We start from the raw sequence: 25,600 nt of genomic DNA on the forward strand, positions 1-25,600 counted from the left end.
AGTCCGTAAGACCACTTGGAGGCTTTCCCTTACATTCACCTCTCATCAGCCCAGAAGACTTTCTGTACGTTCAAGGTTGTACATGAACCTCACGCAAGAGGGCAACAAGGCTGGTGAGGGGGCTAGAGTACAGCCCTGTCAGGAGAGGCTGAGGGAGATGGGAGTGTTTAGCCTGGAGAAGAGAAGGCTCAGGGGAGACTTTATTGCTCTCTACAACTACCTTAAGGGAGGTTGTAGCCAGGTGGAGGTTGGTCTCTTCTCCCAAACAACCACTGATAGAACAATGGGACACAGTCACAAGCTGTGCTAGGGGAGGTTTAGGCTGGATGTTAGGAAAAAAAATCTTAACATAAAAGAGTGATTGGCATTGGAATGGGCTGTCCAGGGAGGTGGTGGAGTCACTGCCCCTGGAAGTGTTTTTAAAAAAGACTGGATGTGGCTCTTAGTGCCATGGTTTAGTTAATTAGAAGGTGTTGGGTGATAGGTTGATCTCAAAGGTCTTTTCCAACGTGATTGATTCTGTGAAGAGCATGCAAAAAGGCTCAGGAAGGTGGCTGCTGTACACATTAGCCTGAAGATGACAGGAGTTGTAAATAATGAGGTCGAAGTCTGAAAGCAGTCAGCAAGCATGCTGGAAAGCCCAGCTTTCCAAAGCACTGCAGGGATCTGGGCAGGCTAGGACTCCCACAGGGCAAGCTGAACAGCTTGCAAGGAAGCCTCCACCAGGACATCCCTGGAAGCACTCAGTTCCCTTTCCCAGGTTTGCCCTGGAGAGCCATCCTTCAAGATCCCAGATAAGGCAGGCTGACAAGCTGCTGAATGAAAGCCCACACTGCTGCTGCTGCTGCCGCCAGTAACCTGCCCTCCCTCCGCACCAGCAAGCTCCAGCACCCGAAACCCAGCACCATCCCCAGCCTTTGAGCTCACAGCTTCCTAAGGAGGCAAGCCCAAAATTTAAAGCTTCTGAGGCCCAGTGAGGTCACATTTTTCAGGCCAGCATCCAAATGGACTTGTTCACTTTCAATATAAAAATAAGAGCTCTACATTCTGCTTAGAAATGATTAAATAAAGGCCCCTCCACAACATCTGGTAGTGAGGATCGCTACAAAGAGGACTACAAAACAAAGCAGACAACATTTTGAATGCCTATTAGTGCACCTAAATGGATCAAACGTGCATCTTGTTAGTTTGGAGTGGAAGTAGCTTTAAATTCCAGCTTTGAATTTAAAAGCCAGAAATAAAAGTGAGTGGAGAGAAGTCCCAGCAGTGGCAGTGCCAGCAGCCACAGGATCCTGCACCCTCACGGCAAAGCCAAGCCCCAGGTTGTTCTGAGTATGGCAATTACTACCACATCAACCCAGCAACAGCTTGCACAGAATCATAAAATGGTTTGGATAAGAAGGGACTTTAAAGATCATCTAGTGCCAACCTTCCTGCCATGGGCAGGGACATCTACCACTAGTCCAGGTTACTCAAGGCTCTGTCCAACCTGGTCTTGAACACCCACAGGGAGAGGGCATCCACAACCTCCCTAGACAACCTGCTCCAAAGTCTCACCACTCTCACAGTAAACACTTTCTTTCTAATATCTAGCCTAAATTTCTTTCTAGTATCTAGACCAATTTTCTTTCTAATATCTAGGAAGAATTTCTTTTTAATATCTAGTCTAAATTTGCCCTCTTCTAGCTTAAACTCACTCCCTCTCATCCTGGCACTACAAGCCCTTGTCAAAAATTCCTCACCAGCTTTCTTATAGGTCCCTTTCAGGTACTGGAAAGCCACTATAAGGTCTCTGCAAAGACTTCTCTTCTCCATATATATATATATATTTGTATACATACACACACATATAAATAAATATATATACATCTGTGTCTAAGAATGCCAAGGTTTTTGAACACTTGAAATTACCAACACAGGTCACCAAAGTCAGTGAGTGTCATGAGATGCTCAGGCCAGTGTGGTCAGAAGCTGTAGACACAGCCTGACCCTCCCCTCCCCCCCAACACCTGAGCCCACTCCTCTAATCTTCAGTGGCACACAGCACCTTTTTCTGCTTCTCCATGTAGAACAAACATTTCCAAACTAAAGAAACAAGTTCCAGCACAGATTCACCCCTCTTTATTCTAAGCATTTAAGTGAGGCTGCCAAGCAAAGTGTCTGAGCAAGGAGATTTAGTCCTCCCTGGGTCCCTTCACAGTCAATGGAGAGAAACAAAAACTCTCTGGAGGGAAATTCAGGACGGAGATGAGTACAAAAATATGCAGACTATTAGCTTTGAATACTGCACAGAACAGTAAAAGACTTCCAAGCAGTGAGGCTATTGTGAGGGAACTATGCCCATCTCTGCCTCTAAACAAGATCTGGACTTCAGGGCCCCTTCTAAAATTACTCAGGATGGAAAGGCTGAATTTAGCTCCAATCCATCACCTTATAGTGAGGATACAACCTCATGCTTCCTGCCACTGAGAATCTGGGAAAATGCAAAACTCTACCTCTTATCATCAAATCAGAATTAATTTCTTCTTCCTATTTTGCCTACTTGAGAGGAGAAGGTGGGGGGTGGGGGGGAAGCAAGCCCTTCTTGATAGGCAGCTAAATTTATGTCTTACCAAACTGAATGCAAATGCAAGAAACAGGAAGCTTTTACTTGGAAACTGGAATTTTAAGCACTCAGTGGCAAACAATGAACTGGAGAGATAAAGATGCAATGGCAATGGTAGGGGACAGACCTGCCAAACTTCCTGCCCACACTGACTCAAGAGCATGTGTCCTACCATGATACGGACCCGGCCACACTCCTTGCTTTTATTTTGGTAATTGGTATTTGTTCCTGTGGGGAAAAAAAAGCCCTTATAAAAACAAGTAGGAAGAGAGGACAATAAGGCTTGGCCATCTCTTACAGCCAGAGCTTTTACTCAACACTTGAGCAAAAGATGTAATCAGCAGATCTTTGTCCATTTCTACAATTCTCTCTGCTGTGACCAGGATTGTATTACACTCCCTAGCACCCGCCAGAGCTGACCAGCCAGCCTTCTCCATCACTTCAAGAGATTGATCTGATACTTGAAAGCACATTTGCTATTATCTGCTCTGGCCCTTTGGAAATGACATTACACAGATACAGAGGGGCAGGCAAATATTGCCGCTCTTTTATTATTCCTGCCCTTCCCTCGCTTGTAATATCTGAGAAGTTCCCAGGTCAATGGGATTACTTTATCTTCTTCCCCCTCCCTTTATCTCCTCCCTCACCCCACAGGTATCCATGTCCAAATGGGACACTTCAGTGGGGGGTTTGCTTGACCCAGGTCACTCGAAGGTCAAGCTTTTCATCACTTGCTAATGCAAAGCTTCCCCTCAGCCCTCCAAAGCTTCCCCCCAGCCCCCTGCAACCCAGGGGTCCAGGGTACCCCCTCCCCATCACCTCTCTCCGGGCCACTGGTGCAGATGGAGAAGGCAAATGCTCCTTGGTGACACTACAGAAGCAAAATCCTCTCCATATGGAAACTGGAACATTTCTTGTGTTTTTTAAGTAAACAAAGCATAAGGAGAAGCTCCTGAAAAATCAGCTCAGCAGAGACTTTATTCCTGTACTAAACTTTCAGGATGGCAGACTTCACTAGTTAGGGACAACTCGGACTCTATGCTTACCTACCAGAATGGAGATGGATTTTTATTTAGATTTAAGATTTCCATGCAAGAAATGGACAAGGCATTTCCATGCAACAATTGGATCAAATATATACTAACATAAATGGTTGCCTCCCATGAAATCCAATAAAACCAATACAAATTTCACAGATCCCTCTTTACCAGCATCTGAGATTTGGTTTAAGTTCATTATTTTGTACACCTTTACATGGGAGAAATTGTTTAACTCTTGGACTTTGCTTTTACTGAAACAAAAAGACTCTCAGCAGACTATTTTTCTACTGGAATATTATCACCAGCACAGCATATGGCAAACTAGCAGCAGGCAGTTTATCTTCATCCTCTTTGTAAGCTAAAATTAGCAGAATGCTTTTGCAACAATGCGTGATGTATTCAGACCGGGATGATACACCTAATAAAACCTTAGATCCATCCCTGGCTAACTTCCAATAGTCACAAAAATTGGTTGCTAATTTTAACTGACTATTAATAATGTTTGATATCAAGCTGACACTTGTCAACTTGAGAAGCACTTTTAAGTTTAATGCTGTCGTTTCGCACCAACTGTGACAGCGAAGACAATTTGTGTATTAGTAACCCGCAGAACTTTATCTGTGTGAAGTGATTCTTATGTTAACATATTCCACATAATAATCAAAATTGCATAGTTGGGCATGCCTTGCTTTTTGGTGATACAACAAGATGGAGCACAGGAGGTTCCACCTAAACATCAGGAACAAATTCTTCACTTTGAGGGTGGGTGAGCACTGGGACAGGCTGCCTAGAGAGGTTGTGGAATCTCCTTCTCCGGAGGCATCCCCAACCCACCTGAATGTGTTACTGTGTGATTTATTCTGGGTGATCCTCACACTCTAGCAGGGGGATTGGACTAGATGGTAATTGGAGACAGAACAAGGTGGAATGACCTCAAGCTGAGACTGGGGAGGTTTAGATTAGCTATTAGGAAACAGTTTTTTATGGAGAGAGTGGTCAGGCACTGGAATGAGCTGCCCAGGGAGGTGGTGGAGCTACCGACACTGGATACATTTAAGGGTTGTTCGGATGTGGTGCTTAGGGATATGGTTTAAGGTGAATCTTGTAGAGCAGGGTTATAGGTTGGACTTGGTGATCCTGAGAGGCTTTTCCAACCTGGATGTTTCTGTGATTCCGTGATCTTCAGAGGTCCCTTCCAACTCCTGCTGCACTGTGGTTCTGTGAAATTCTTAATAGTGGTGAAGAGTTGATGCACCCATGCACAGCACTGAGGGCGAAACCCCACCATGGTCCTCCTGGCTTGGTACACAGTTATAGCACATGCACTTCTACATCAACTGCCTTGGAAAGCAGGGGAAAAGAGTTAATGTGGCTGGCGTTGGCTGCACTGCTGGAAGTAAAGTGTCATCATTTAACATGCTCCTCCTGCTGCACCCGGCATTCCTGCAGACTGTTAACTGCTTTCTTTACTGGAATTCGGTTCAACCAAGTTACCAACTTTACATTGCCTGACAGTCTGGCTATGCCAGCCCTCTCTGCTCACCACTCCGATGCTCAGCCTGGTAAATTACAGTCACCTCAGCGGTTAACTGGATTAAATACGTGGCGAGACACTAATGCTAGCACCGCTTCCTAATTTGTTTCTCGTAGTTGTAAGGCCAAGGAATTTAGCATAATGCTCTAGTTAAAGGATATACAAAAGGTCCCAAAAAACACTTCATCAGGAGGGTTATTTTGCCACTACTTTTTTTTTTGGCCACGTTCACAGAATAAAAACATGTACTAGTGGGAGGTGAGGCTGTCACATCCAAGCACAAGTATGAACACACACACACACAAAGTGTTTACACTAGTACTAAATACGTACTGTTGTACATATTTACACACTGGCATTCAAAGATTTTATGGTTCAGTCTGTGCACCAGCTGATGACACAGTCCCCTGCTTTACCCACAGCCCATCACAGCACTCCAGCACAGCACCAAGTCTGTCTGAGAGTTACGCTGAGTGTTATCACTACCATTGCTTTTGCAAAGCCAGCCCCATGCAGAATTTACAAGGGTTGCTACAGATACAAAAGAAAAGAAAGCAGGGGGATGAATCCTATACTAAAACCTCTCCCAGGGCATCCTCAGTCCCACAGTCAGAGACAGGAGTGGATAAATAGAGACGCTTAAGGAAGAGAAGAGGAGGATGGCACGAGTGTAATATTTCAGCCCCACCCCAGTTCCCTCAGCCACTCCTCACCACTCCTGTTCTCCAGACCCTTCACCAGCTTTGTTGACCTTCTCTGGACATGCTCCAGCACCTCAGTGTCCTTCTCATAGTGAGAAACCCAGAACTGAACCCTGTACTCAAGGTGTGGCCTCAGCAGTGCTGTGGGCACAACCACTTCTCCGGTCCTGCTGGCTACATCATTTCTGATCCAGGCTAGTGTGCTGTTTGCCTTCTTGGCCACCTAAGCACTATGTTCATACATCTGTCAACCAGCACCCTCAGGTCCTTTTCTGAAACACTTAAACACAATTTGAAACAAAGACACCTTATTTCAAACTTACTTGGTGAAGAGAAGACTTAGAGGGGATCTAATCACTGTTTATAAATACCTGAGGGCTGTGGGTCAAGAAGGAGGGGACAGACTCCCTGGGATAGGACAAGGGATAATAGATATAAATTACAGCTCAACCTCAGCATCAGGAAGAACTTCTTTACTGTAAGGCTCACAGAGCACTGGAACAGGCTGTCCAGAGAGCTTGTGGAGTCTCTTTCTCTGGAGACTTTTAAGCCCTATCTGGATTCATTCCTGTGTGACTTGAGCTAGATTCTATGGCCCTGCTCTGGCAGGAGTGTTGGACCTCTGTAGAGGTCCCTTCCAACCCCTAACATCCTATATGCATTTAAACAGTTCAGTCAATACTGGCCATGTTCACTCTCTTCCCTACTTTACAAAGCAGCTGCTGTGGAAGTGCATGTGCTGTAACTCAGGGCACCAAGCACAAGGATCACACTGGGGTTTCACCTTCAGTGCTGTTCTTGGGGAGGAAGCAGATCCTTCTGGCAGAGCAATGAGAGCAACAAAAGGTTCTCTAACTTACAGGAAGCCTTGCTTCCACTCCCTTCACTTGCTGGCCAGACAGAGCTAAGATATGCTGCCTTCTAAATCCCATCAGAAGGTTACAGACTTTAGATTATTTTTAGCATGCACCCATGTGACATGAACTGCTACTCAGAGCTGGGGGGAAGATGCAAGAATCAGATAGGTGATGTCCATCATCTTTTCCGAGGACACAACTTATGCCTCTAAGTAGGTCTTTTGCCCTTCTCCAAAAGATGAATTTGCAACCTTGAGATAACACAAAGTTATTCAGTATGAGTATGAGCCATGGTATGAGCCATCACTCTCCTGTGCCATAGGATCACAAAAAACAATGGACTATGGGAAAGACAGTTGGAAAGGCTGCCCTGACCATTTTTATTCACTTACATGATGGGTTTTCTTTCTGACACTTCTGCATTATGCTTCTCCAAAGAGCAACTACAAAAACCTGCCTGCAAAGTCTGTGAGGTTTTCAGGGCTTGTGAGGAAGAGAACAAAAATTACAGTCTGATATATACCATCAGTGGCTACCAGACACCACAGATACCACCTGGCAATGAGGAAGTTCTCAAGCAAGAGTGCCAGAGGATGGCAGAGGAACCCGGGACGACAGTGCTTGTCCTAATGTGACACCGCTCCCACAGCCTGGCCAGGCTCTCCTGTGTCCTTTCACACCTCCCAAGCTCTACCACCAAAATTTCAAGTGTGCCAAACCCAAGATGCAAAGACTACATGAAGGAGGCATCACAGCTGAAGCAACAAGCCAGGAGGCAGCAGGTTTCACCACCAACACTGTCATTCAGAGATCTGCCAGAGCAACATCAGGCACTTGCTCAGTCACAGCCTGCAATCCAACCACAAGTGCTGGAAGAAGAGACACCAGCTCTTGCTCTCTGGTATTTCACATGGCACTGACCAGTGGGTCACCAGGCCAGCAAGAAGCAACCCCCAATGATTTATACAGCAGCAAGTGGCTCTGGTGCTGCCAAAAGCCACAGGGGCAGCCCAAATCCCCTAGAGAAGCTCCTCATCTCATTCATGAATGTAGGAAGAAATAAATGACAGCCTGTGTGCACTGATGTACTTGGAAAAGAGAAAAAAAATATGCCAGCTTCTTACAGTGTTGATCCTATTGATTAATCCCTTGAAGAACCCCTCCTTGCCCACAAATATATCATGTAATGCTGGCTTAAACTCATCTTCAATAAAAAAAAAAGTAATACAATGCAATAAGATTACTAGTCTGACTGCTAACTGCTACAGCATTCCTTAATCCTGCATTTCAGAGCTTCAACAAGCTCCTACAACACTGCACAGTTTATCAGTGTGATTGCCAAGATGAGAAGGACTTAAACAATATCATTCCAACAGGCTTTTGTGCTTCTTTTGCTTCCTTACATGTTACTTTTATACAGTGACTTCCAGCACAGATCATCTCAAAGCCTGTTCCTGTTGCCACTAAAGGTGTCCTTTAGGTTTTATATTGGAGAAGGATTAGAAACGAGGAAGATGCATGGATATAGATGTATAAATATATATATAAATTAAAGAGAGCTGCAAGATCTCTACAGCTCTCTGAAAGGAGGTTGGAGTGAGGTGGGGGTTGGTCTATTCTCCCTAGTATAAGGTGATAGAATAAGAGGAAATGGCATGAAATTGTGCCAGAGGAGGTTTAGGTTGGAGATGAGGACTTTTCTTTTATGGGAAGAGTGGTCAGGGATTGAAACAGGCTGCCCAAGGAGGTGCTGGAGTCACCATCCCTGGAGGTGTTCAAGAAACCTGTGGACATGGCACTTTGGAACATGGTTTAGTGACCATGGTGGTCTTAGGTTAAAGGTAGGACTTAAAGGTCTCTTCCAACCAAAACAATTTCATGATTCTATGGTTTCCTAGTGCAGGAGGCTCATCCATCCCATAGCCCAAATGCAGCTGGGAGAGGTGATATTAAACTGGCCCACTCCTCCCAGAAAACTAGAAGGGAATCCACCTGGGACTTCGTTCAGAGCAGCAGGGGCAAATGTAACCTATGAAAGAATCATATGGGATGGATAGACAGACAGACAGATAGAATGAGAGGACATGGCCTCAAGTTGGCCAGGGGAGGCTTAGGTTGAGTACTAGGTAAAATTTCTTTCTGAAAGAGTGGGCAGGCATTGGAACAGGCTGCCCAGGGACTAACCATCACTGGAAGTATTCAAAAACCAGGTAGACATGGTTGCTTGGGACATGATTAATGATCACAGTGATTCTGGGGTGGCAGTTAGACTTGATGAACTTAGAAGTCCTTCCTAACATTAATGGTTCTACAATTCTCTAATTGTTCCAGTCCCATCCCTGCAACCAACTTGACTTTGTCCCCAAGACACACTCCCACCGGTGAACAGAACTGCAGAACCTTAGAGGTTGGAAGGGACCTCCAGAGATCATCCAGTCCAGCCTCCCTGCCAAGGCAGGATCCCCTAGAGTAGTTTGCACAGGACTGTATCCAGGTGGGTTTTGAAAGTCTCCAGAGGAGACTCCACAACCTCTCTGGGCAGCCTGTTCCAGTGCTCTGTCACTCTCACTGTAAAGAAGTTTCTCCTCATGTTGAGGTGAAACCTTCTCTGTTCCAGTTCGTAGCTGTTGCTCCTTGGCTTAGTGCTGCTGACCACCCAAAAGAGATTGGCCCTAGCCACACGACCCCCACCCCTCAGATATTTGTACACATTGATCAGATCTCTCAGCCTTCTCTTCTCCAGTGCTCTCAGTCTCTCTCCATGAGGGAGATGCTCAAGTCCCCCAGTCATCCTCATGACTCTCTGCTGGACTTTTTCCAGCAGGTCCCTGTCTCTCCCAAACTGGGAAGCCCAAAACTGGACACAGTATTCCAGGTGTGGTCTCACTAGGGCAGAGTAGAGCAGGAAAAGAACCTCCCTAAACCTGCTGAACACACTTTTCTTGACGCTTCTGCAAATAAGAGGCAATATTTGGCCTTTGCATTCAGATTGAACTTTCATTTCTCTCTCTAATTCCTAACATTTTAAGCTTAACAAACAAAAAAAAAAAAAAAAAAGGAAGAAGAAGAAAACTATTTAAAACATTTCCCTGGTGCTGCTGGCCACACTTTTCTTGCTGCACCCCAGGATGTGATTGGCTCTCTTGGCCATAAGGCCACATAGCTGTCCTGCTGCAGCAACACGCACCCGCAGCTTCGTGTTTCTCAGTCTTTACTGGGTATAGAGATACGAAGCTTCCCATGGAATAGGAGAAGAAAGCTCTGCTCCTTCCCTGTAATTATCAAATCAGCCTGAAAATGAGGAAGAAGCAAGAATCCTCATTATAGCACATCATAAAACGTGGCGAGGCCTCGCGCTCGCTGCGTGTTACTGGCGCAGGCTGCCAACAAAACTTTGCAGGGAGCACAGGTATTGGTGTTTGCAGAGATATTAGCAGTCATAAAAGGGGAAATTTGTATTTTATTTTCCCACAGCCTAAATGAAGGTGAACCAAGCAAATCTGGCAAAGAGCACTACTCAGATGCCAGTTCCCACAGCAGTGTGGTATTTTCCTCTGGGAATAAAACATTTTCCTTCAGCTACTGTTTATAACTCTTATCAGTTCAACAGCAATAGAGCCATCAAGTCCAATATCTTGTGGAAAAAAGTCAAGGTCAACAAGTACTTGCATTTTCGTTTATCTTTAGCTGCAATTGCTACTGACATTCAATTGGGTAATAAACATGAGGACTGTCAAACGCTCTCAGCAAACAGGTGATCCAAAAGCTATCAGAGAGAAAGAGGCTACTGCCAGGTAATCAAACAATTCTGTTGCAACAATTATGATCTGAGTGCATTCATTTACAGAAGCAATCACCTGTCAAATTTGAATGAATAGCATCAAACCATTCCCACCACCGGGGTAATAAGGGCAAGAAAACACAAACTCTGTCTACTTTCTTCCCAACAAAAGCGTGCTGGCATTGGCAAGAGCCAACGAAAAAAGGATAAGCAGAATATCCAATACAATATTCAGCATCTTACTCCCTGAATCGAATCTTTTAAAATTACTGTAATGTAAAAAACAGAGGAGATCTGTCCAAGTAGCTCCATCTCATGTCAGTCTCTCCCAGGGAAACCAGACAGAACAGGCAGGAGTACACAGAAGTGGCTGTGCCACCCCTCTGACAATCAGCGCCTGGGCAGCTTCCTGAGCCAGACCTTGCATCTGGACCAGAGTTTTTAATAGCTACAGAAGGACCTATTTTTCCACGAATCAGTCTAATCTCTTCTTGTCCCCTGCTGACCTCCACAGCACACAAATTTAACCCAGCATGTAAAACATTTTTGTTTGCTTTAAACTTACTCCTTAAAGTTCCTTAGTTCTTCCTAGTTCTACTGGAAACACCTAGCTCTTGCGTTATGAGACAAGCACCCACTTTCTCCATGCACAATTCATTACTTTAAGGGCTTGTTTTCCAACCTGAGTCATCTTTCTTCTTTTTTCTCTCCCCTCCCCCTTTATGTGAGAGGCAGGAAATGACATACAGCCGAAAGTCACACTCTGCTTGCATACAATCATAGAATCATTAAGGTTGGAAAAGATCCCTGAGATCATTGAGTCCAACCATCAACCCAACGTCACTACGCTCCACTAAAACATGTTCCACAGTGCCATGTCTATGCATTTTTTGAACACCCCCACCATCTCCCTGGGCAGCTTGGCCACTCTTTCAGGAAAGAAATGCATCCAGCTATCCAATCTAAATTACTTTCTCTGGACACACTCCAGCATCTCAGTGCTTTTCTTATAGAGAGGGCCCCAAAACTGAGTACAGCATTTGAGGTGCAGCCTCAACAGTGGTGAGTACAGAGGGGCAATCACCTCCCTCCTCCTGCTGGCCACACACCCGATACATGTATCAGGTAGCAAAATGCTCAGCTGAAGCCACGGAGACCTGGAAAGGCAAATGGGGATAGGGCTGGTGCCTTAAGATGGAAAACATATGGGCCGTATGGGAAGCTCATTGGCTTCAGTGAGTCACCCAACCTAAACAAGCACTCCCAGAACATGGAGGGTGAGAAGGGAGGGGAGGAGAGGGAAACCAACCTACCGAAATTAAAACCAACTGAAATTAAAAGCAACCAAAATCAACCAAAACCCAACAAAACCCACACCAGAAAAAAACAACATTTTTTCTAAATCACATCATATCACTGATCTTCAAAACACATGACCAAAGGTACTGCTGAAAAGGGATATCTTGGACACCAAAAATGTCAAACATTTCTACAACTCCTTGCAACCAAATCTCTCTCTACACCATCCAAGGAGGAAAGCAAGACGCCTTTCAGTCGTACCCCTGAGATTTTAGGTAACAGCTCAAGATGTGGTTTAGCCATGTGGTATTTCCCACTGCTCCTTCCTGCCTAGCACAGCCAACATCTTGAACTCTGTAAGACACACAAGGCTGACCCACCTTGGACCTGCAAAATCCCTGCACTATCATGTTCAGGGTCAGGACCGCGTTCTTACATACACATCTCTGTATACATATACATCTACACGTAGCCAGACTTAAGCACAGCCCCTCAGATGTTGAATGAGCTAGACATTTCTAAGTTTAGAAAATCTTGCCAAGAAAAAGAAAAAAAAAAAAGGACTCAGCACATGGATTTCACTGCTTGATTACAGATGGGCCAAGAACTCAGGAATATTTGTATTTCCATAGCCACTTTAAAGGTAAACAGTTCCCAAAGTCTTTTTTCCCTTCTTTGCACTCTGTCAGTGATGGCAATAGCTTCGGCCTGAAGGATCTACCTCCTGATGTGCTCACTTCTCCTCTAGGCTGGAAGCTTTTCCTCAGCAAAGCCTGAAAGTCTCATTAAACCATAATGAAATGGTTGCGCTGGTTTTGAACTGCTTATTAGCTCTGGGGGCTCACCCAAGAAACAGGTTGCTACTTAAGAGAAACTCAGGTCTCTTCTGAAAGGCAGAAGGGAGGAAGGGAAGGCTTTCATTTTACAAGGAAAAGAATTGGTTTATGACTATATTACTTACAATTGAGGCAAAATAATCAAGGTTTATAAGTCTTTAAGTTAGCTTTGGCAAAGTTTGAAGGAAAATGTCTGCTAATAACAGACATTTGGGGCCAACGCGAGTGATTAAAATGAATCCTGACACTGAGAATAGATTGATGCTCAAATCATGACAGACACCCTCTTTCCAAGCAAGGACTCTCTCCCATGCACCATACTGGAAGCGTAACCCTGCCTAGCTGAGGCATGAAGGCTTAACACTGCCAAAATCTAACTTTAACAGCTGAATCAGGCTGACAAGACAAAAAAAACCCACAACAAACCACCAACATAAACCCAACCCCAAAACAGAAGGAGGGGGGAAAAAAAAATAAAAACCAGTTTCACGCCCTCCGGCTTTAGAGCAGAATGATAAATTGACACGGTGTTGTTATGAGCATAATCCTCAACTACTCAATCACTGTTAAAAAATAAAACACGATTCTGGGGAGATAAAAAATAATGAATGCTGGTGCTGCTGGAGCATACGCACCTACACGCAGAGCCTCCGATAGACGCGGGCTTGCTTCGAGCCTCCTACCTCACGTCAAAGGATGAGCAGCACAGGTGCTCAACATTGATTTAAAGCAAACCCTCTTGATGGAAAAACAAGAGGAGAAAAGAGGACTGGCAGAGCCTTGGCAAGAAAACCGATACCGCTTCGTTTCCAAACAAGCCCATTATGCTTAATTCAGGATTCACAATACATAAAGCAGCAGCAAAACCACCCAGAGCAGCTCCTGTTGACTAATGCCCTGTCTTTTCCAATCGAGGGTCACATCCAGTCTAACCGATCGCATGATAATGGCATCAGAAAAGGTCAATCAAAGACAAGCCGGAGCTTCCACTGCCTGGCTGACCTTCGGAGCTTGTGACAAATTGCTATCAGTCAATGTCAACTAATGACAGCGGCTCTTTGGCTAATCAATTGTTCTAAAAATGATCAAGAAAACTACTCGCAGGACAGCTCATTTTCACATCAATGCCTGTGAAGTATGAAAAGCTCTTTTTTTTTTTTTTTTTTTGAGTTTTTAATAAGCTCATAAGTAAAGCAGTTACTTGGTAACAGGGGTCACCTTAGTGAAAAGACAGAACCTTTGTCTGCCTTTTACATATTCTTTTATTACCATATTATAGTAAAAATATGCCGTGCCATTACTATGCCAGAGGGCTACATAATAAAGTAGGTAATACTTCATACTTCTTTCCCCCCACCCCTATTTTTTTTTTCTTTTAGATAAATACTTCTGTGGGTTAGGGGCTCCTGTTTGGATGTAAATAACTGTCAATAGGCTCTCCACATCTTTATAAGCAAAGCAATCGGCACCGGCACACAGGTGATGTGCTTGTTCCTCACTCACCCCAACTTCACATGACAGGGCCGGTAACAAAAGCCACACTGCAAAAACCCAGCGGTGATGCTAGGAAGTTAAGGTCTAACAGCAGCTATTTTGTTCTTAAACCCACCCACCCCGTGGGTCAAGCACTGCTTATTCCAACTATTTCCAACAGAATTCACATTCGGTAGGAAAACCACATAGCTCCAAAACCCCCAAAGCCCTGCAAAAGTAAACAGATGTTTCCGCCTGGGAAGGATTCTGCATGTAAAAGCCAACGTGGAAAAGCACACAGGGCTTGGGCTGTGGGATATATATCATGGGTTCTCTCTCTATAGCAAAGGGGTGGCTGCAAACTGGAGGTTTCACAGAATCTAGAGTAGTTTCAGTTGGAAAAGACCTCTAAGATCATCAGGTCCAACTGTCAGCCTAACACCACTGCGCTCACTGAAGCATGTCCCAAAATGCAACGTCCACATGTGTTTTGAACACCTTCAGGTGTTTCAATTCCTGACCACTCTTTCAAGTAAATAATTTTTTCCTAGTATCCAGTCTAAACCTTCCCTGGTGCAACTTGAGGCCTTTTTCTCATTTGTCTGTCCCTTCATAATACTTGACTCTCTCAGCACCATCTTCAGTCCCTTCTCAAAGCACTAAAGCCAGGCCTTGCTGAATCCCACAGTCATGCATTAAATATTATCAAAACAAGAAATCCACACTAGTCTAAGGCCTGAGAAGCATCAGCACAGTTACATTTTGCTTTTCCATAAGGAGAGTGTTAGACAAAGTCCATTGCAGGGCATCATCCTACAAGAAACCTCTTGAGAAGATACTGAAAGGGAACAAACAGCCATTCTTGAAGCAGTTGAAATACTGCTTTTTACTTAGGTAGTTCTTAGGAACGTCTTTTACTTAGGTAACTCCCACACAGAGTAGCACCTGTAGTGCCAAAAAGGCTTCACCCCAAGGAAAACACTTCTCACCCTACTGCCAAAAAGGGTTCACCTCAAGCAAAACATCCTTCAACCTACTGCCAAAAAGGATTTACCCCACGGAAAACACCTCTTGCTCTATCACCAAAAAGGATTTACCCCACGGAAAACACCTCTTGCTCTATCACCAAAAAGGATTTACCCCAAGGAAAACACCTCTTGCCCTACCACCAAAAAAGGATTTACCCCAAGGAAAACACCCCTCGCCTCCAAAGCAATCCTCCCCTCTCACCATGGAGAAGAAAGTGGGTCAAAAAAAGCACTATACAAGAAACATTAAAACTTTTGTTTTCGTCAGAGAAACGACAAAGTGACAGCAGTTTCAGGTTACACCCTGAACCTGCCTTGCTATGGTAGTTTTTCAAATTAAAATATCTTCTGTGGCCTCAGCCACTTTCAAGCCATCCATAGGCAAGAAAGAAAGGAGGCAGGGCCACACTTAAGCTCAGCCATAATTGGAAGTATGTGAAAAATGAAGTGTCAGTTCGGTCAATAAAGGGCAAAGGTGAAGGGGAACTGCAGCCCAAACTCGGTGCGAAATGTGCTCATTAAGACACCCAATCGGCAGGCTCCTGCCCACCTATCCCATTAGTCACCGGCCGTCTGACCGCTTCAAATGCCTTGCCTCCCCACTCTCGTTGCTTTGCTTCTCCCATGTTAAAATACAGAAATAAAGAAATAAGGAAAAAAAAGAAGGGTTGCTGGTATATAAATCCTCACCCAGTCATCTGGAACACCATGCAGCCCATCTCCCCCGCCCCCGCCCCGCCTCTAAACAACCACCTTGAGATTCCCGGCGATAATAAACGCGATTGCCATTTTGCCTATAGGTTGCCCCAACTCTCAGAAAAAGCCTGTAAAAAAACCCCACCAAAACAAAGCAAAGCAAAGCAAAGCAAAACAACCGAAGTGACAACCAATGACCACTGCAGCCGTCGATAGGTTTTGATAAAGAAATTATCGCCGCTTTCTACTCTCAGCTTGAAAGGGCAACAATTGTTTGGAGGTTACAAGAATGTGCTGAACCCAGACTGAGGCTTGCTGCCAGAAAACCAAACAACAAACCAAAAATCAAAATGGAAAGAAACATTCTGCACAAATAGGAGACGCTGATGGATTGTTTTTCTTTTTCTTTCAAGCTGTGTAGGGGAGCTAAACATGGGAATTCAAGAGCCTCACTCAGGATTAAAAGTAACTATGCCAGGGCTTTGTTCAGCATCCTCCTGACCTGATGATTTGAAAACCAAACAAAATAAATCTACTAATACCCCAAACAGGAATCTTTTGAAGTTAGAACGTGCAAGAAGATAAAGTAGTGATGCTGTAAGCTCAGCATCACCTGCCAGAACCCAAGAACTTGCACCTCTTTTTTTTCTTTTTTTTTCATTTTAAAATAGAATCACAGAATTTCTTAGTTTGGAAAAGACCTTCAAGATCATGGAGCCCGATCATTAGTTTCACACTGACAACTCCTTGACTAAACCAAATCCCTCAGCATGACATCTAATCACTATGGATTGCTAGGGTTGGAAAGGACCACCAGGATCATCCAGCCCAAATTCAGCAAATCATTTTTCTGCTCTGCAAATTCAGATCTTTATGCACCATTCCTAAACAGCTCTCCAAAGGCACTGCATGAGAAGTTTGGAGCAATGGGAAAAGAGCACATTATGAAACTTTTCCATAATATTATTCTGCATTCCTGGGCTATAACTATCCCCTCTGATGACACAACACTGGGCCTTTATAAGAAGTTGTATCAACGTGCTATGCAATAACATTTCCTGCTGTTTGGTGGCACAAGACCCCAGAACAGCTCCCTGGCAGTTCAGTGTGGATTTCTACAATTGATGGAAGCAGCTGGGAGTCATTATTATTTAGTAGGTAAACAAATTTACATGTCTAAAATTACTTTAAAGTGTTAAAGGAAAGAGCATCCTCTGTTTCTACAGGTAATCCTTCCAGCATGTGCTGTGCATAGGGACATAAATGGGTTTTACAATGTGAGGATGAAAAAACAAGCAATGAATCAGGTAACAAAGAAACTTAACTTCCAAGAAGCCAGAAAACAGAGTTTCACCCAGTCTAGGTTAAGAACTAGGGAAGAAAACTCTTGCTAAAAGGGGCTTAACACTTTGCATTCCATGTGTCTCTCTGAAAATGCAAAGCTCACATTCACAGGTCCCTTTCTCTTGGAAAAGACCTTTAACATCGTTGAGTCCAACTCAGCACCCTTGTGACACCTTCAGCCAGGTTGGAAAGCTGGCTCAGAACATGATTTTACCTACCTCCCCACCAGGGGAAGTAGGCTGTGGGAACCACCTAAAAATAGGTCGTTTCAGAGGGTTATATTTCTGGTGATTAGATTTGGGGGTTGTGGGTTTTTTTTAAATGGCAAATGTGCTCTTGACAGATGGAACCAAAAGGAACTTTTACAAACTCCTAAAAATAGGGAAGCCCATAATATACTGAATATATGTCACGCAACACATGCATCTCAAGTTAACTTCTGTGCTCGCAGGCAAGAACGTGAGGGTCTCCAGGCTTTTGCTGCCACCCCTCTATGACACCCACCGGCTGTGGCAATGCCATGCCGGCTGCTCCTGCTGCCAAGAAAAGCATCCAGCAAAAGGGAATACATGAGGCTGACCACACTGTTGCCACTCTACACACCAAGCCACGGAAGAAAAGCCTCCAAACCACGATAATTTGAATGTAAATGCAGTCGAAGAGCAGCTACTTTGTCTTCTCTTTGCTTTTGGTCACTCAGGATCGTGGGGTTTTTATTTCCTCCCCATGCAGGAAGGCTAAAACTACACTTTTTTCCTTATACGAGATCCATATGCAGGTATGGGTGTGCTTAAACAAACGAGGTTTTCCTCTAAGTCCAACCTTTGGAGAGCTTTGAGCACAGGAGACACAAAGCAAGGCTGAGCAAGAGGTTCTCCTATAAGCCCAACCTTTGGAGAGCTTTAAGCACAGGAGACACAAAGCAAGGCTGAGCAAGAGGTTCTCCTATAAGCCCAACGTTTAGAGAGCTTTGAGCACAGGAGACACAAAGCAAGGCTGAGCAAGATCACTGCTAGCCTTCCCTCATCTTTGTTCCTCAAAAAAGCTCAACCATTTTCATGGGTGGCAAATGCCTGAAGGTAAGTCTCAGTAACAGGTGCCTACCAGACAGTTAGAGCATGCACCTCACTAGGTGCCAACCAGGATGGCAACAATAAAGCATCCATACAACTGGTACTCCAGATTAACAGAACACCACATTTAGGAGAAAACAAAGCTTGGAAATCTTTATAAGTACACCAGGAACTGAGTAGCTCAATTTCCAAAGAGCCCAAGAGGTTCAGGAGCACACTGACAAAGCTTCCCCACAGATGTTTTGTCCACACGCATGGACGTATAAACACTCGCACATCTGTCTGCTAACGGAACAGTCCTATCCAAGTACAAAATCCCTTCCAACACAATCATCTAGTTCAAAGCCTATTTTTGCAGCAGCTTCTCCCCCCCCCCCTTTAGAAAAACCTTTGGATTTCAAGTTTGCTCTGAAAGCAAGGGGCTCTAAAGAACATGTTGACACTGCTTCAGCTCCAGCATTGTGAACAGCACCACTCGTTTATATACGTATACATACTTGAAAGAAAAAAGGCCCCCTGAATTTATGTTGCATATCTTTTTCCAGTAAAAGTCAGAGGTCAGAAGGTTACCAGTTTCTGCCTCAGCTCTGCAACAGTTTACTATTGCAGGCCCCATTTTTTACTAGGCTATAGCGGCGATGAAGTCAGCAACTTTTCTTTAAACAAGAGTGTCTCAAAGACTTAAAATTCTGGGACGAGATGGTACTCACCATCTCCGTGAGGTATAAAAAATTAAAATACACTGGTTGAGTTTAAAAACTAATCTTGTTAAACACAGACTTTGCAATGCTAATCAGTGCTGTTCAACCTCTTCTTTTTTTGGTGGTTTTTTTTTTTTGAAACACAATTCCTTTGTTGTCTAACAGCACTTGAATGAAACACGATCATAAAACCAGATTTTAAAGTATATACCTATGGTGAGTTCAGAGCCAGCTTCAATAAAGCTCTGGCTTTTATATTCAGATTAAGGATCCTTTTTAAACTTTAATTGCATTAAATTAACACTAAATCCACTGCAGTTAGTCTCTTCAGAAAAAGCACGAAGCACTTAAGCAGAACCCCCCCCAAAATTTCAGCTTTTTAGACTTCAGAGCTTCTGAAGGCAGCACTAATTACGTGTAGGATGTCCGACTGCAATTGCACCAAGCTCGTTTCATACTCATCAGTTACTCTGTTTGGCTTGGCACTCACACAAACCATTTTTGCATTTGAGTAAATTGGAATTCCAGGTAAAAAAAAACAACAACAAAAAAAGTAAATAAAAAGAACTGCTCAAGACCCCCTCAAATAGGCCAGCTAACATCTCTTCTTTATATGCAGGAGAATGGCATCTTTGAAAGACTAGCACGCGTTTCTGCAATCTTAATTACATTTGCTTTTGAAGATTTCATCTTTTAACCCATCTGAAGGAAGGAAAGAAATAAAATAAATCTTCTCATTGCTTATTTTTATTAAGCGTACTGCAAATTTGGTACATATGTTGCTCTAACATGTGCCTGCTGGCAGGGTTGAAGAAGAAATAAAGATGCCAATGCTTCTACTAGGAGGAAGCGAAAAAAAAAGTGTCAAAAAAAGAAAAGGAGGAAGACAGACCTTTCTCAGGACAAAACCCACCTAGCACCTGAGTGTATCTCAACACTGGCAGGAGTGTAACCAGTCCCCGACTGCATCAAGAGAGCGTGAGGGCTCCATTCCTACCTTGTTCACTACTGTTGTCCCCACTGTGCGATGTGTGTCCTCCGCTGGAGGGCCCGGGGGTTCCCCCGGAACGCGTTGATGCCGTATCATCGTGGTCTCTGTTCCAGGAGGGCTATGAGGCCAAAAAAAAAAGTTTTTTTGAGTTACAACCTGAGAAAGGGAAAAGGAGCCCCAGTTTGTGAGCTCCTGGAAAAGAGGTGCCCATACCCAAACCCGCGGGAAGAAGCTGGCAAATCCAATCCATCCTCCAAATTATTCCTCCTTTCCCGAAAGCTGGATTGCCACTCCCCAACAGCAAAAAAACCAAAAACATGGAATATGTTTACCATCTAAATAATCCCAAGCTTTATTACCATGGAAAACAAAAACATTGCTGTACAAGGCAGGGGGAGAAGGAGAAGAGCCAGAGAGTGAATCACTGGGACTAGGCTCCAACTGTATTTTTAGCCCCCGCAAACCCTCCGGTGGAACAGCCTGAGAAGTCCCCACAGGCAAAATGAGAGAGGTGGTCGAGAGCAGTTTATATAAGGCCTCCCAGTCTTCCTCCAAGGCCATCATGGAAGAGCTTAAAGACTTTGCTGGCAATTAGGCTTGGGTCCATAATAGCCAGGATGTGTCAGCTGTTTGCCGGATGGTATACGGCAAATGGACCAGGCACAGGGACAAAAAAGAAATGAGAATAACAATGGCTTCACATAGGCTGTGTACACTCAGCCCCATGCAGAGCCTCCTTGTACTATTGAACAGAAAACAGATGTTGCTTCTTATCACTGGGTGCATTTGAAAGTAACATTCAGATAGGAAAAATTGGCTGTAAATTAAATTCTTAGGGAAAACAATCATGGCAACACTCCTCTCAAATCTCCCTTTATCACCAGAGAAGAGTTTAATTAGCTTTTAGTACTAGCTTAAAGAAAACCCCAAAACCCAAAAAACATCAGAGAGACACACTGGTCATCTCGCACAGCCTTCTGTGTGTAATTGAATAGATTCTTCTTCGCCATGAAGTAGTATTGCCCACTGGAAATTACTGCCAAGAGAAAACCCTTGTGCTTTGCAACGCACACACTCTTGGAACTAAACCACACAACAACATGAGCAGAGTCTGAAATACTACTAAAAGTTGTCTGATATTGCCATCTTTCTCATGAATCCACCTATAGGCTAAACATTTAGCCATTGAATGAAACTGAGGGTGATCTAGATAAACTTTCGACGCACATACATAGACAGAGAAGAACAATTAAGACCAAAAATAGAGAAAAGTCTGATTTGAGTCAGAAGATAATTAGGATTAGAAAAATCGCAACTTTTGCCAGCAAAAATCTCTCTGCCATCTTTCTGTAATCCCAGTTGCAGAAGTGATACAGGATTGCAATTAAAGAAAGCCAGGGCCGTGAATGTTTTGAATCGGTTATTATGCATATGCCTTGAAATAAATAGCTAACTAAAATAAAAAGTGCTAATCGATCTGGTGATTCTGCAGTCGAGAGGATGATGTGTGAACTGTGGAAGGAATGTTTTGGGGTGGGTTTTTTGTCTTTTTTTTTTTTTTTTTTCTCCTGTCAACTAAATACGCATTCTCTGGCATACCAAAAGAATGCTGTAAGAGGTAATCTGGAACACATGCTCAGAATGCAAACAGTTAATGCATAAATTTTCAGTTTGTACAACTGCAGCTTTAAAAGAGGGACTTGTTTATTCAGAGCTCTGCAGAAAGAATGGTACAGCACCCAGGGGACAGACAATGCCAAGCACAAAGCCCTGGTGCCTCAACATGTAAAAGGATGTTTTTCTATGTGCTACAAATCCCACTTGAAAATATAATTAGAAGGAGAAAATGGCAAACTATTGCATTAACTGTAATTGAACAAAAGACCAGCAAGGCATGTGGGAGGTTGCAGGAACCCGTGGGAGTTCCAGGATGCATCAGATCCTAGGAGTGACATCTCCAGGGCACTCTCATTCTATTTATGTTGTCCCTCACTACTATTGTTGACTAGTGAGCTGACTTGTAATTAATAGAAAAGCTGCAGATAACAAGGTAAAACATAAAGCATTGCACTAACCTCCGCAGAAATGTTTATTAATCTGATTAAGAATACAACTCCAAAGGCGAGGGGGTGTGGGGGGGAGCAGGAAAGAAGAGGCTCTGGACTGAAGAATTATACCATGTTGTGCAGGAAACGGCCCTCCTTTATGCAACAACAGACTTGATATATTCACTATCTTTTAATGAGCTCCCCTGATTTATTCAGCTCTGTTCAGTTCCCTCCCCCACTTTTCTACTGTGCGGGATGTAGATTAATTCAATGCTTAATTGTTTAGTAAATTCAATTTTCCACATTCTATTCTGCATAGCTTTAGCTAAGGTTCTTAAATCTTCAGCGGCGAGCCCTGAGCCCAGTGTTTGTGATCTGTGCCTACCTTTTTTCATCACCATTTTTCTTCCTCCACCACTTAATTCACCATGAAAAGATTTTCCTTGCTGGAAAGTCTGATTCCGCTATGATCTGTGAGGCATTCCGATTCATTGCATTTTCATTGTGTTGGGTCTTAGATGCTGGGCTCCTCTTTTCTCACAGCTATCACCACATTATACAGGCACTCATGCAAGAAATGTTGGATTCCACCTCAGTTTATCAAAATTTTGTGCATCCTAGATGTTTACATTGCTGTATTCAGAAGCAGGAGTTAATATTTTCCACCTAATCTCACTTTTATTAAGCTATTATTTTTATGGCCTGTTAAAAACGAATCTGCTCGGGATACCACTAACTTTTTTTCCCCCCCCCCCTCTCTCTTTCCTGGCTGCCTCCATCTATTAGCATTTCAAAAGTATTTGTATTTAGCTAAGCATCTCAAGTCTTAAGAGACTAGGAATTACATCTTTAGTCAGTTTATTAAACATGATGAAAGATTAGCTATCAAAGTTCGTATGCAAATTCTTCAGAGATAACCGCGCTGAAAGCTGCATTATTTTTTAAACAGACACTACTCAGCCCCCGTTCCAAAAACATCTCTCTCCGCCGAGGGAAGGCAGATTCAAAGCACAAGGCAGATCCAAAGCACAAGCTCAAGTGTAATTTTTCCCCTCCTGACTATTTCAGCAAAGTTCCCCCGTCCACAAAAGCAAGGAGCCAAGTATAACATTAATCTCATCCCCTTTTCTTCCTTTCTTTTTTGTCTTCCAAAGAACTTTTAAGACAACAAAATCTCTACACTAACTTGCAAACTCGCCATCCTCTGAGTACTTTCACATGAAATTGCTTCTGACAGGGACATGCCAAATATTATTATTTTTCACACCATGAGCCACCTCCTTCTTTTGCAGAAATATTTCCAGCACTAGTTACAGAGTAAACTCTGACAGTAGTCATGACAATCTATTTCTCCACAGAAATAGAAAAGCCTCATTTATTTCCCTTCTCCAAGAAGTTGTGGTTTATCACTTGACAGGGCTCCTTAGCCATGATAGTGATTTTTTCCTTTTTAATTCACTTTACAAAGGCAGCCATAAGCAGGAATGAATTCCACGTTACCTTCTGCAGGGGAATTCTGCCTTGATGCTGATCTTGGGAGCACAGAGGGAGATAAGAAGACTTGCTCCCCCATTTCTGCAAATGAGCAATGCCCCTTGGGGGAAAAAAAACAACAACAAAAGAAAACAAAAACACCTAGCTCCCAGGTTAAAGCCTATGACCCAAGCTCACCCAGAGTTGAATAATACAAGATGAGCCATGGGATCTCTGTGCCTCAGTTTCTGCTGGGGGAACAACAACAAAGAAAAAGAAAAGGAAATAGGAAAGAAAGAAAAAAAAAAAAGAGAGAGGGCTGCACTTTTTCTACAGCATGGATATTGTTGGGGGATTAAATTAATTAGTGACTGTAAAACATTTTGAGTTCTTCCAAAGGGAGACTTTAGAGAAGTGCAAAGTAATATAAATTAATCACTCCATTACATAGGCTGGCTCATTCCAGAGGAAGGTCTCAGCCACGTGGTTGTGACAAGAGTGTATAAGGATAATGGCCCATTATGACTTGGGCTTATACATTAGGTACCATTTAGCTGAGAACGGACACTGTGGTATGGACTAGAACTCACTGATAATCCTTTTTTTAGTAGCTTTTATCTTCCCCTTCCAAGCTCACCCCTGCCCCATCACACAGCTGAAACGTTCAGGCTGAATCTTTGCAAAATCAAGAATATACTACTAAAAAAAAAAAAACAAAAAAAACAAACAAGTAAGAATATACCAGCAAAAAATCATTTTAGGGTTTCAAGGCTGGGCTGTGAGTTCCTACAATTTTAAACTAGTTTTGCACCTCTGCTTTTCTACTCAGTCAATAGTTTCTAGTGCCAAAAGCATAGTCTGGATAGGGACTGATTGGAGCTCTGGTCGCATGATTGACTTAAGAGGGGATTCAGGTGCCCTTAAGGATGCACCACTTTAAGGGCAAAAGACCTCCCTCTACAAGAAATGTTTTCTCTTATCCCATGGCATTTGAAATGCATTTCCTGGCTTTTGTTTTGGTTCTGAAGCTTGTAAGAGTACTCTGATACAAACAGGGGTTAAAAGAAAAATAGATAAAAGAAAAAGAGAAAGAAGGAGGAGGAAGAAAGGAAGCCACAAAAATGTTTGTGTATTTAAAGGATTGCAGAAGCACTAATCACCTCCCACAACCGTTACCAGGTGCTTCATTCACCTGGGGGATGGACTGAGCTGAAAAGCACAAGCCTCAGCAGGTGCCAGCGCATCAAAGGGAGGAGGACCACATTTGATGAGGCCTCCGAAGCAGTTATTGACTTGTGTCACAGTGAATCTCAAGCAAACAAACAACAACAATAAACAATAAAAAACAACCTACAGACAAAATTACTTGGTTAATGGCTAAATTGGAGAGTCAATATAAATAGCATTAGGTACACTTATGACTGCAATCCAACAACAGCTGGGCTTCAAGTCAAGTTAACACTAATGCACAGTGGGGGAAACCATCAACTTCTGCTCATATTAAAGAATAAACCAGGGTTTTTGTTTGTTTGAGAACCAAGTATGTGTAAGAGAAAAAGAAAAAAAGAATGTAGTCCTGGCCAAGAAATAAAAGGCTTGACCATAAGTACATAAGCAAAAGAAATCACTTTCTATTACAGGTGATAAAAACTATACTCAGCATCTTTTGATACGTATCTTCTCCAAAGTTTTGTGAGCACAGCCCTCTTGTGGGCTCATTTGTGTTTGTGAAACAACTGGAGATGGGGAACGACTAATTTCTTTACATGTTGGATGAACCTCCACTCCTCCAGGCTACCAAAGAACTGGCTGCAGGTATATAATCACTCATCCCCTCACTCTGGAGGAACTGGCTGCTGCCAGCAATTTGTCAATGTAATTTTGGCTTTATTGTTTTCCTTCTAAAGTTTTATCTTATTTTCTTTCCCTAAATTAAATTAATCAGGAAAAAAAAAAGTTTTTTTTAAAAAAGGCATTATGTTTAGAATGTTCTTCAGATTTTTCTTAGCTCCTCCTTCTTATAAACCTTCCCCATACCCCCTTGAGGCTTGGGAGCCACCACATTAGGAAATACTTGTGCTCTCTGCAGGCTAGAACTTGAAGTGAAAAAGGGGTTGCTT

General features: G+C 43.3%; 1 protein-coding gene across 4 annotated transcripts in view; it reads right to left on the minus strand.

Moving 5' to 3' along the window:
• Positions 1–25,600, minus strand: part of MEIS1 (Meis homeobox 1) — a 140,419-nt gene that overhangs the window by 91,878 nt on the left and 22,941 nt on the right. For all 4 annotated transcript variants that reach the window (XM_064146210.1, XM_064146211.1, XM_064146209.1 and 1 more), the window contains one exon: positions 19,966–20,077. In XM_064146210.1, the coding sequence (XP_064002280.1) occupies positions 19,966–20,077 (112 nt within the window). The remainder of the gene's footprint in view (positions 1–19,965; positions 20,078–25,600) is intronic.

Source organism: Pogoniulus pusillus, chromosome 7, assembly GCF_015220805.1.
Source record: "Pogoniulus pusillus isolate bPogPus1 chromosome 7, bPogPus1.pri, whole genome shotgun sequence".
In the NCBI taxonomy this organism is placed as follows: Eukaryota; Metazoa; Chordata; class Aves; order Piciformes; family Lybiidae; genus Pogoniulus; species Pogoniulus pusillus.